A 12,089-nucleotide genomic window follows, 5' to 3' on the forward strand; every position below is an offset into this window, starting at 1 on the left:
TATATAACCGACAGATGATATCATCAGCCACTAGGACAGGCATGCATCATATGCATCTATGTGACATTGTTTGGGTGTGTATATTGTACTTGGTTTGCCTTTGTGATTACTTGTGATTAACTGCTAATTGTTCTACTTGCTGTAACTGTTTGTTTGTGCTTGAACTTTCCTACTTGTGTTTGCGATTGAAACTCTGTTGGATTGTAGTGGATTAGTTGCTGTTGGATTGTTTGGGCCTAGGGCTGTGAATGAAATGAGATGGACTGATGGTTGGTTGCGATTTTTCTGTTTTTGGTTTGGAAAAGTATGAAAGGCTAATCTGGTTCAGTATAGATAAACCTTTTTGAAAGGCTTTTGAGTTTTTGAGAATTGAACAGTTCCTTTTTCATAAAAGATTTCAGACTTTACTTTTATTACAAATCGTTGTTTTTGAAAAGAGGCATAAGACGGTAATTAATCACTGGTACGGTTTACCTTCACGTACCCTATTACAATAATTTCCAAAAACACTCTACTGAGAACCCTTTCGAGGATGATGTTCTCACCCCCTACATTTTTTTTCCTTTCAGGATATGGGCGCAGAAGTCACAAAGAGTTTATTTAGTTGTTGTTGAGATGCTCTATATTGTTTTAGTTATGGTTTATTGAACCCTCGCCTTTACCTTGATATATTCTGTAAGAGGGATAGGAACTTGTATTGGTTAATGCTTGTAATATTATTTATATATATACGTATATATATGGATGTACTCTTTATGAGTTTTTGTAAGTTGTATGGTATCTATGGATGTACGTTATTGAACGAAAGTATTTTTAAATTGGTATTGCGGTTTAAAGTTTTAAACAGGCTCATATTTTAGTATTAAATAGTATAAGTGTCGTCGTAATGTTCGAGCTATCATATTTTAGTATTATACAATTTTTTGGCAAAATTTAAAATCAAAAGAAAAATAATTTTGTGTGGGTTAATATAAATTAATTACGTATCAAATAAGTAGAATCATTCATTTGTTTGTTTCAAATATCATCATGGGCAAGCAAATTAAAATGATTATTCGGAATTTTATGGTCATCGACCGTATGTACTATACGTGACTCCATCTTAAAAGATATTTTGCACGTGTGTACAGTCAGAAGATATATTCTGCTTAATTTCTCAATCTCAAAATTTGAGAAGACATAGATCTTCCTTTCTACCAATTCATTCTTAAATATTTTTGTCAAATAATTCTTGATTGAACAATTAATTTTATCATATTGCTAAATAAATTAAATATAAAAGCTATTAGCATTTATTACAAAGCTATTAAAAAGAATTGTTTTTAACTTGTGAAATGGTGTACTTATAAAATTAACTTAAAATATGAACTACAAATATTTTTTAGAATTTAATTTTGATGCATTGACAGTGTAAAGTAGTTTTACACATGTATCCGATTACGTAATGACACATCAATAAAAATAAATACCTTTCACATTAACCGAGTGAATGGTCATCCAAAAGAACGGATGTGATTGCACGACTGTGTAAAACGCTTAACACTGTCAGTGCATCAAAATTAAACTCTATTTATAAATTAAACTTAGCATTACTTGAAAAAATTTAGTAAATGAATCAACTAATCTTATCATCTATTAGAACTATTTCTATGTAAAACATCTTGCTCTCCTCAAACTTGAATGAGACTTTCTATAGCCTTATAATTCTTATCTTTATTTTCCATACTTTCTCTTCGTATAATCTACTATAGGTAATACTATTGTTAGGATCGTAGTCAATAGTCATTAGGTATGAAAAAAAAATTAGAATAAAGACCATGTGAAAATTATAAATTTTTTAAATGATAAACATGAAAGAAAATTTAATATTACTTATTATATATACTAATATGTCAATAATTTTAAAAATTTACTAATAATACTAATAGTTTAAAGATAATTTTACTATAGTTATAATAAATTTAGTTATTACTCTAAATAAATAAAATAAATAATATATTTGAAAACTAAAAAAAAAAGATTAGTTTGGAACCCATGTTTTTTTTTCATTTCATTTGCTTGGCATTTTTCACCGCAATGTTAGATCAAGAAAACTCTAAATTTGAAATATAATAATAAATATGTCATGTGATAGAAAAATAATAAACTAAAAAGAAATATATATATATATATATATATATATATATATATATATAATTTGAAATATAATAATAAATATGTTATGTGATAGAAAAATAATAAACTAAAAAGATATATATATATATATAATTGCTATATAGGGAATCAATACACAAAGATATGTTATTATAATAAAATATCACATTATAAATAATTATATTTGTCAAGTAAATTTATTTATACTCTATATCTATTATATTATTTTATGTAAAATTAAAATCTACTCGTCTAATTTAATATTATATATATATATTTGCTTCTGATATTGTCCAAAATTTAATTGGGATTATATCTAAAGTCTTAACATGGTAAACGGAATATAATTAATATATAATATTTTAATAATTAAATACCTAAAATAAGTTAATAAATAATAATAATTAATACCTAAAATATCATATATATATATATATATATATATATTATTTATTTTTTATATTGTCCAAAATTAAATTAAAATTATGTTCAAAGTCTTAATATTATAATTGAGGTATAATTAATACCTAAAATTTTAATAAATAAATACCTAAAATAAGTTAATTAAATAACAATAATTAATATCTAAAATATTGAAAAGAAATTTTTAATAAATGTGAGAAATAAAAATAAAAAAATAATAAATAATATTAGTGTTTAAATAAAAAAACTGATAAAGAATAATAATTATAAGTAAAAACAGTATTTTTATTTTGAAAAAAAATACATGAGAAATTGTTTAATAATCTGTACCATGTACATGATAATAAATTGTTCAATAATTCATACTATGCACGTGATAAGGTTGAAATTTTAATTTTAAATTATTTTATTAAAATTAATTTAAATTGTAGTAATTTGATTAATAAAAAGTAACATGTTATGCGTTTATTTTTTCTTAATCTAGTATTATGTGTATCAACTCTAATATAGTTATTAATCGTTTTTGTTAATCTACTTTTTTTCTAAATTTATGATTTAAAATAACAATTATAAATATTAATAATTAAACAAATTATTATATTATAATTATTTACGTTTTATTCCCAAAATTAAAAACATACTATTTCTTTTTTATTTAATAGTTTTTTATTTATACTACCAGTATATATTAATCAATTAGTCAATATTTTTTATTCGTAGGATATATTTATTTATTTTGTTTAAATAATTTTAAATCTTTCCTTATTTAAGTATACATATATATTAAGTCAATAATTTTTTTTAGCCTACAATCATTCAATAATTTTGTTATTCCATTAATATCATCCTACACGTAATAATATTTATAAATCATACTAATTTACGTATTTATTTATATGTATATATATTAATTGTTTAGTTAATAATTTTTTTATTTTTAGAATATATTTATTTTGTTAAATAATTTTAAATACTTTTTTATGTACTTTATATATATATATATATATATTTAAATCGCCTATATTAATTATTTTTTGATCATGATTAATTTTTTTTGAGCCTACAATCATTTAATAATTTTTTTATTCTTTATTATTAATGTCATCGTATGTGTAATTTTTATAAATCATAATAATTTCTTTATTTATCTATACATAGATATTAATTTTGTTAAATAATTCTAAATATTTGTTTATATATATATATATATTAATTGTACATATAAAAATTTAAGTCACATATATTAATTATTTTTTTTTGTTATGATTATTTTTTTTATATATATAATTATTTTTTAGTAATATTTTTTTTATATCCATGTATATTCCCCAATCACTTTTCATATGCATGATTAACAATTTTCTTTAAATGGTGATATTTTAATTTTTTTCTTTCACGTATCTTTATATATTAGTAAGAAAGCAAAACTATGTATTGTGACTCTTTTTACCTTTTTCACACCTTAATCTTAATAATCAATCTTGTGTCCACACAATATAATTAAACTTTTAATCATTCTAATTTATTGATGAATTACATTTCTCTTAATAATTGCATTACTAATCTGAAATACAAAAAAAAAGGTGATACATATATCCAAAAAAGAAAACAAACTTAAAAATAATAAAAAAATTTCATATTAAAAAGTTTAAAAATAACATATCCAAAAAGAATAGTCATAATATATAATTGAGACAACAATTTAAATTTCTCTAAAACTAATTTAATCAACTACTAATATTAGAACTAAATTATTTAAATAATATTTAATCTATTCTAATCCTTAAATACGTATAAATTAGAATCATTCTCGTAACAACCAAGCAAAATAACATCATAAGATCGAACACTTAGAATCCGTACAAATTCAGACTATCTTCTTGTCAAAATTGTCAAATTAAATTGACTTTTATTCTTCTCAATAGCATTGCATTAATGCACCAGAAGGCCGGTAGTTTCTGAAAAAATCACAATATGTTATAAAATTATTTTTAATACAAAAAGTTTAAGAGAAGAAAATTTAAATATAGTACCAATCTTTGAATTGCATCTTCAATGTTGGCACGAATTTTTCAAAACTGAACCTAAATTGAGGAAATTCAATCTCATTATATGCTCCACTTTGAATATTTTCGAACAAACGTAGAAAATGTGGAGGGAATGTGACTTGAACTTGACCTACAAAACTCCTTAGAAACAATTGCTCGATCAAAAAAGAATAATAGATTAGAAAAAAAGAATATTTTAATTCTTAGATTTAGAGTCACTAATCACAAAGAAACACTATATATAGCCTTTAGTAGTACAAAAAATAATTATAGAAATTAATTATTGTAATATCAATTTACCACTATGAACGTTAGTATCATATTTATAGCAATTAGAATTATAAATTTATGTTTAATTTTTTATATAATTATAATTAAGATTTTTTAAAATTAGTATAATTATGCATTATTCATTAAATGCTAATTGTAATATAATTATAATAAAAATATTTTTTAAAATAAATTTAGAAGAGAGAATAGTACTTTTATTTTGAAAAGAAAATAAATTCATGAGGAATTGATACCTTACTTTCATTAGTTGGGGAAAAATCCAATTTTAGTATATTAAGTAGATTATTTTATATAATTATAATAAAGATATTTTCCTAAATTAGTATAATCATGCATTATTCATTAAATGCTAATTGTAATATAATTATAATAAAGATATTTTTCTAAAAATAATTTTAGAAGAGAGAATAGTGCTTTCATTACATGAGAATAGTATTTTCTAAAAATAAAGATATTTTCCTAAATTAGTATAATTATGCATTATTACTTAAATGCTAATTATAGTATAATTATAATAAAGATATTTTTATAAAATAAACTTAGAAGAGAAAATAGTGCATTCATTTTGGCGAAAAAATGGATTCATGAGGAATCGACACCTCACTTCCATTAGTTAAGAAAAAACCCAGTTTTAATATATTAAGTAAATAAATTAGATCACACAAATTGATTTGACCAAAAATGAATGAGCTAAATTTTGAATCGATCTAAATTAATATTTTTTTATAAAAAATAACTACAATATCCTTATTATAGAAAATAATAAAATACTACTAATATATAAAATATATATTAATTTTAAAAACTTTAAATCCTAACCTTTTTCTTCTTTCTAAGCCATCATGGGATTAAGATTTATGATTTTCAAAATTAATATATATATAAATAATATGAGTATTTTAGTTATTTTCTATAATAAAGGTATTGTAGTAATTTTTTATAAAAAAATATATTAATTTAGATCAATTTAAAATTTGGTTCTTCGATTTTTCGGCCAAATCAGTTTGTCCGATCTAATGATGACAGAAATAATACGGTTTAATCAATTATATATATTAAATTTTAATTATTAAAAAATATTTTTAAAAAAATGTTTTAGATGTCTTCTGAGTGGCTCCCCATTTTTTTTACGCTGGGAATTTCCTTTGAGAATATATCATATAATAATTGAGAATATAAAAAACACTGGTCGTTTTAATTTGATATGTTGTAGTCAACAGCACTTGTTGGAGGAGACTTCCAAGTCAACTAAAATAGCAGGGTCGTGTGTCTGGGTCAAGCTAAAGGCTAAGCTGGGAGCACATGTTATTGCAAGTTACTCACTTTGTTTGGATCTCTGCTTGGTGTTCTTTGTGAAAGTATTGAGTGTCAGCGTCACAACTCACAAAGAAATCATAATGGTGGCCTTCCTGTTGAGTGCATTCGTTCAAGCACTCTTGCAAGTCTTGCTGGACAGGTTGGCTTCTCGTCAAATTCTGAAACTGTTTCGTCAGAAAATTTCAGCAGCAAATGAAGCACAAGCAGCAGCCGAGAAGCTGAAATTCCAACTGCTATCGGTGAATACAGTACTTGATGATGCAGAGGAGAAGCAGATCGTCAATCCATATGTCAAGATATGGCTTGATGAGCTTCGAGAAGTTATCTACAAGGCGCAGGACGTTCTAGACCAAATTGCTCTTGAAGTTGACCGATCATACAAGGCCATGGACAGGGTAAGAGAATTCTTGCATATTACCAATAAGTTGACTTCTAGTCTTGTTGAGATAAACAGTAGAATACAAATTTTAAGGGATCAAAAAGATTGCTTAGGCCTCAAAGAACAACTAGAAAAGCGATCTAGCCTGTATTCAAGTGGTACTGATCTATTGTATGTACCGACAACCCGTATAGTAGATGAGTCCAAGGTATTTGGCAGAGATAATGACAAAAAGCAAATCATTCAAAAAATGAAAGATGCGATGGAGCAGAAAGTGGAACCTGTATGTGTTGTTGCAATTGTTGGGATGGCAGGGGTCGGAAAGACCACTTTGTCTCAGCTCTTGTTCAACGATGGTGGGGTGGTGCAGATGTTCGACACGCTGTCTTGGGTTCAAGTTTCGGGGGAATCCGATGTGGTCCACTTAACCAAGAAGGTTTGCGGGTCAGTAAGTGAGAGCTTGGACGCGCTTCAAGTCCAGCTAAATGAGAAGCTGAAAACACAGAGGATGTTGCTTGTTTTAGATGATTTTTGGTCCTTGAACTCTTTTGATTGGGACCTTTTCAAAATGGTATTTGCCAATGCAATGCCTGGAAGTGTTATTCTTGCCACCATGCGCAATAAAAATGTTGCAGATACCATGCATGCTGCTGTCACTTATCCACTTTCCCCACTATATAAGAATTGCTGGGACATCTTTGCCTACTATGCTTTTGGAAACAGAAGCCCTGAACCTGATACATCTGATCCAGCTTTGGTGGAGATTGGCAAAAGAATAGCAACAAAATGCAAAGGTCTTCCTTTAGCAGCAAAAGTTCTGGGGAGTCTTTTACGTTCAGTGACTGATGTTGGAGAATGGAACAACATACTGCAAAGTAAAATGTGGGATCTGCCAGCTAACAAGAGCAACATATTACCTGCATTGAGATTGAGCTATCAGCTTCTCCCTTCGTATTTGAAGGCCTGCTTTGCTTATTGTTCTCTGTTTCCAAAGGGATATGATATTGATAAGCAGAACCTAATCCATTTATGGATGGCTGAGGGTTTTCTGCAACCATCAAAGACTAAAACGATGCACAGAGTTGGTGAGGAATACTTGCAGGAACTGTTGTCAAGGTCACTACTACAACGATCAACCAAGAGTGAGTCATGTGTTGCAATGCATGACCTCATAAGTGACTTAGCACAATACGTGGGGGGCGAGTTTTTCCACTCCATTGAGGAAGGTAACTTTCAGATGATCCCAGAGAAAGTTCGTCACCTGTCATTCTCAAAAGGTCTGCCTGATAAACCTCCAAATTATTTTTCACAGTTAAGAACCTTTCTATCATTTAGAGAGGCAAACTCTAGTGCATCTGGTGCATTAACTAATCAATTTTTTTATGGATTGATACCAACATTTGAGCGTGTTCGTGTTCTTTCTTTGCCTGATTATCCAATTTCTACGTTGCATAGTATTGGGCACATGAAACATTTGCGGTATCTGAATCTTTCTGGCACAATGATTGAAGAATTACCAGAATTCGCAAGTTCCTTGTATCATCTACAAATCCTGCTGCTATCAAACTGTGTTTATCTCAAAAGTTTGCCCAAAGATATGGAGAATTTGACTGATTTACTCCAGCTTGATGTTACCGGTGCTCCCTTAAAAGAAATGCCACCAAATTTTGGTAGATTGAAGCTTCTTCGGCATCTTACTACCTTTGTTGTGAGCGAAAGCGCAAGATCAAGCATTACTGAGTTGGGAGCTCTATCTCAACTTCATGGTTCACTTTCAATTGTGAATCTACAGTATGTCAATGATGGCAAGGATGCACTAGGGGCCAACTTGATTGAGAAGACATTTCTTGACGAGCTGGTGTTAAAATGGACCAAGACTATCCATGATGTAGAAAATGAAGCAATCACTCTTTACAACCTGAAGCCATGCACAAATCTGAAGAAGCTTGAGATAGAAAACTATGGTGGTAACACATTCCCAGATTGGTTAGGCAACCCTTCATTCTCTAACTTGGTGTCTGTAAAACTCATTCATTGCAGCTTCTGCTTGAGTTTGCCACCACTTGGGCAATTATCCTCCATGAAGACACTCCTGATAGAAAAAATGACATGGCTAGAAACCGTGGATTTTGAATTCTATGGAAATAGAAATTCACCCTTCAGGTCCCTTGAAACTTTGACGTTTAAGAACATGCCTAGTTGGAAGAAGTGGCTGCCATCAGATGATGTTCAAGAGCACTTCCCTTCTCTTAAAGAGCTTCACATTTTGAGTTGTCCTAAATTTGCTGGGAACTTACCCCAACATTTGGGTTCTTTGGAAAAACTAGTCATTGTTGACTGTAGCATTGTTACCGACTCACTTCCAAGGGTTCCATTGTTGAAAGAACTGGAGCTAACTAATTGTAATTCATTGGTTTCCCTGCCTGAAGAAATGATGTGGGGGAACCAACAAATGACCAAGGTGACTATATGCAATTGTCAGTTGCTTCAATCTCTGCGTACTCTTGAACATGTCGGAAGGTTAGAGTTACTTCACATCAACGAGTGTAGGGAATTAGTTCTTTTTTCATCACTGCATGACTTGCACCGTTATCAAGCAATTGAGGCTTTGCACTTGAAAGACAGTTGTCACACGCTGCAAGTGTTTCTCTTATCTTCTTTTGGGGCCCTTCAGGATCTCCATATACAAGGCTGTCCTAATCTTCAATCTCTTGAGATATCAAGCGATTCTACTGAGAATTTGTCGCACCTTAAGAAGGTGCAGCTAAAGGACTGCCCCAAGCTAGTGTCTTTCCCGAGTGGAGGGTTTCCTACTAATCTTCAAGAGTTATCAATTTGCAACTGTGACGAATTGTTGCCCGAAGCAGGGTCTAGTCTTCGTCAAATGACATCGCTTGCGTACTTGGAGATTAAGGGGAAGTTGATTGGTTTAGATTCATTTCCAGATGGAGGACTGCTTCCATCTTGCTTAACTGATCTTCATATCATAGGATTTGAAGATCTCAAGTCTCTGAGTCATGCTGGTCTTCAACACCTTGTCTCTCTCAAAAGTCTGATGATTGAAAGTTGCAAGAAGCTAGACTCTCTACCTGCGGAGGGGCTTCCAGCTTCCTTATCAAAACTTGATATTGTGGATTGTCCATTGCTTGCTCCTCTCTGTCAGCCTACAGGAAGCTATTGGTCCCTCATTTCCCATATCCGCGACAGAAACATTGTGCGAAGAAATGATATCTAGAAGAATGAATAACTGGAGTGTTCCTTTGATAAGTTGCCATTTCTGCTTGTGTATGAATCTCCTTGTGCTTTGGATCACAATAAGTGCAATGTTCTGTTAATATTTTTGGAATGCATCAAGATGGCCTGCTTTCTGTGCTTTGTGCCTGAGGTATAATTATCACAAGTTTTTCAGGATTTCTGTTGTATTATAAATTGACGTAATTTTGTTTAACACCAATAGCTATAGTATCATGCACTAAAACTAATTTTTTTTTGTTTTCGTTACCATGTAGGTCGATACCCTGGTCTACCTTTGACACTTCCCAGAAAAGGTATAGAAATTTCATGAAATTCAATTTATCCATCATGCTTCAATTCTTTTTCATCTTACCATATAAGTCACGTTTTTGGTTTATGGGTTTTAAAGAAGGGTTAAACTACTTAACTGATGGTAAATGTACCTGGTTGAAAGTGGCCAAGTAAGGAACTATATAATCCATATTTTGCTCGGTTAGTTTGCGGGTACAACTATATATGCATGGTCATGTTAGGTTCTGTCATTGAGGCTTGTGATTCTGTTACAGGCTGATAGCGTATATTTCATTTCTTTTGGGACTTGGTCGGTAATGAATTTATTGTTTCAGGTTTATGGTGGAGAAGCTAGGGTAATTAACCTGAGCACTTTTCCAACTCTAGCTGGGATATATTGCTTATATGAATCTGGGGAGTACTAACCACATCTGGCACTGTCGCGTTTTCAGAACAAAATCCTGTGTTTGGTCGGAATTTTCAGGGTACAATTCTTGTTCTGCATAAGCAATTCAGAGATGAGAGATGGCCAAAATAAGACTTCAAAAAGGCAAATAAATTAAGCCTGTTCTTTTTTCTATTTTTTTTTTTGGACTGGAAACTAAGCCTATGGTTGAAACAATATATTTATACATATGTCAGCATATGTAGAGGAATTCGCAGTCGTATTTATCTATAGCTTCGTTACTTCGTTGTTTTATTTTGTTCCACGGGGTTTTTAGAAAGGCAATTACTCAAATGAAGATGGTAAAAACATCTTTTTATGAAGATGCTTTGTTAAAAAGTGTGATTTATTTATTTAGCCACACTTTAAACAAAGACAACACTTTTATAAATATTAAAATCTAATCATTCAATCTATCATCCAAAGGTCAAAAGAGAATATTTTTATATGAAGACAATTATAAAGTCTTCATTATAGTATCCACCTTTCAGAACTGTTAAGATTATACAGAACTCTATTTTGTGAAGTGAAACTAGTCTTCACGAAGATATATAATTATGTAGAAATTGAATCTTATAGTCTCAAAGGTATCTTTAAAATAAAACCAGACTTCATTTTGCAAAACTATTTTAAGCATAATAATACTTTGTTATTTAATATTCTATAAATGTAATGGGAAATAAAAATAACATTAAAAGCTTAATTATAATAAATCTATTTATTTCAGTACGATGATAAATTGATATGAGAAAGTATGGGGAGCCAATAAATTTAGTGGATAATGTGTACAATAGATAAAATTAAAATTAACATCAAATGATAATTAAGTTAATTAATTTTTAATAATTTTCAATTTAAAATTCAAAATAAATAAAGATTTGTAACAGTTACGTATACATCAAAAACAACCTCCCTCTCCCCCATGTGACAAACTTCCTTCTCGCCCAGTCTCCTCCTATCTCACCGATGCCGCGCTGCCACGGACAGTAGCCGCTGTCGTCCATAGCTTCGGCTAACGCTGCTGTGCGCACCGCGAACGCCAAACAGCATAGTCGCGTAGTTTGCGTCATTTGCGAAGCTCCGCTACGCGCCAGTCGTGCAGCCCCTCTCCCACAGTCGGTCCGACACCGCCCAGTCGACGCTGCTAATAAATGGTGCGAAGAATGAAGAGCTTTTCTTTAAAGTAACAGGACACAAACTCACGATGGTTGAGGTTGATGTCACATACATAAAACCATTCAACACAAACACCATTGTCATAGCACCCGGTCAGACCACAAATGTTCTTCTAAAAGCCAACTTCAAGACCGGCAAATTCTTACTTGCAGCCTCTCCTTTTATGGACGCCCCCATTCCCGTTGACATCAGAACCACCATTGCCACGTTACATTATCAAGGTATTTTAGTTTTTAATTTTGATTAATACTACGGGGGAGATTCGCAACCTCGCCTAGTCGAAGTTGTCGTTGCGTAGCTGTTCCGTCGCCGGATCTCCTCCCCTATCTCC

At 30.4% G+C, this 12,089-nt stretch overlaps 1 protein-coding gene across 1 annotated transcript; it reads left to right on the forward strand.

Annotated features, from left to right (window-relative positions):
• Positions 1-6,142: 6,142 nt before the first annotated feature.
• On the forward strand, positions 6,143-10,793 carry LOC107629707 (putative disease resistance RPP13-like protein 1). The gene is made up of 3 exons (XM_021118213.2): positions 6,143-9,997; positions 10,122-10,160; positions 10,473-10,793. The coding sequence occupies exon 1, from the start codon at positions 6,314-6,316 to the stop codon at positions 9,845-9,847; it is 3,534 nt and encodes a 1,177-aa protein (XP_020973872.2). The 5' UTR covers positions 6,143-6,313; the 3' UTR covers positions 9,848-9,997; positions 10,122-10,160; positions 10,473-10,793.
• Positions 10,794-12,089: the final 1,296 nt, after the last annotated feature.

This window comes from Arachis ipaensis, chromosome B3 (genome assembly GCF_059453495.1).
Source record: "Arachis ipaensis isolate K30076 ecotype BB chromosome B3, ASM5945349v1, whole genome shotgun sequence".
In the NCBI taxonomy this organism is placed as follows: domain Eukaryota; kingdom Viridiplantae; phylum Streptophyta; class Magnoliopsida; order Fabales; family Fabaceae; genus Arachis; species Arachis ipaensis.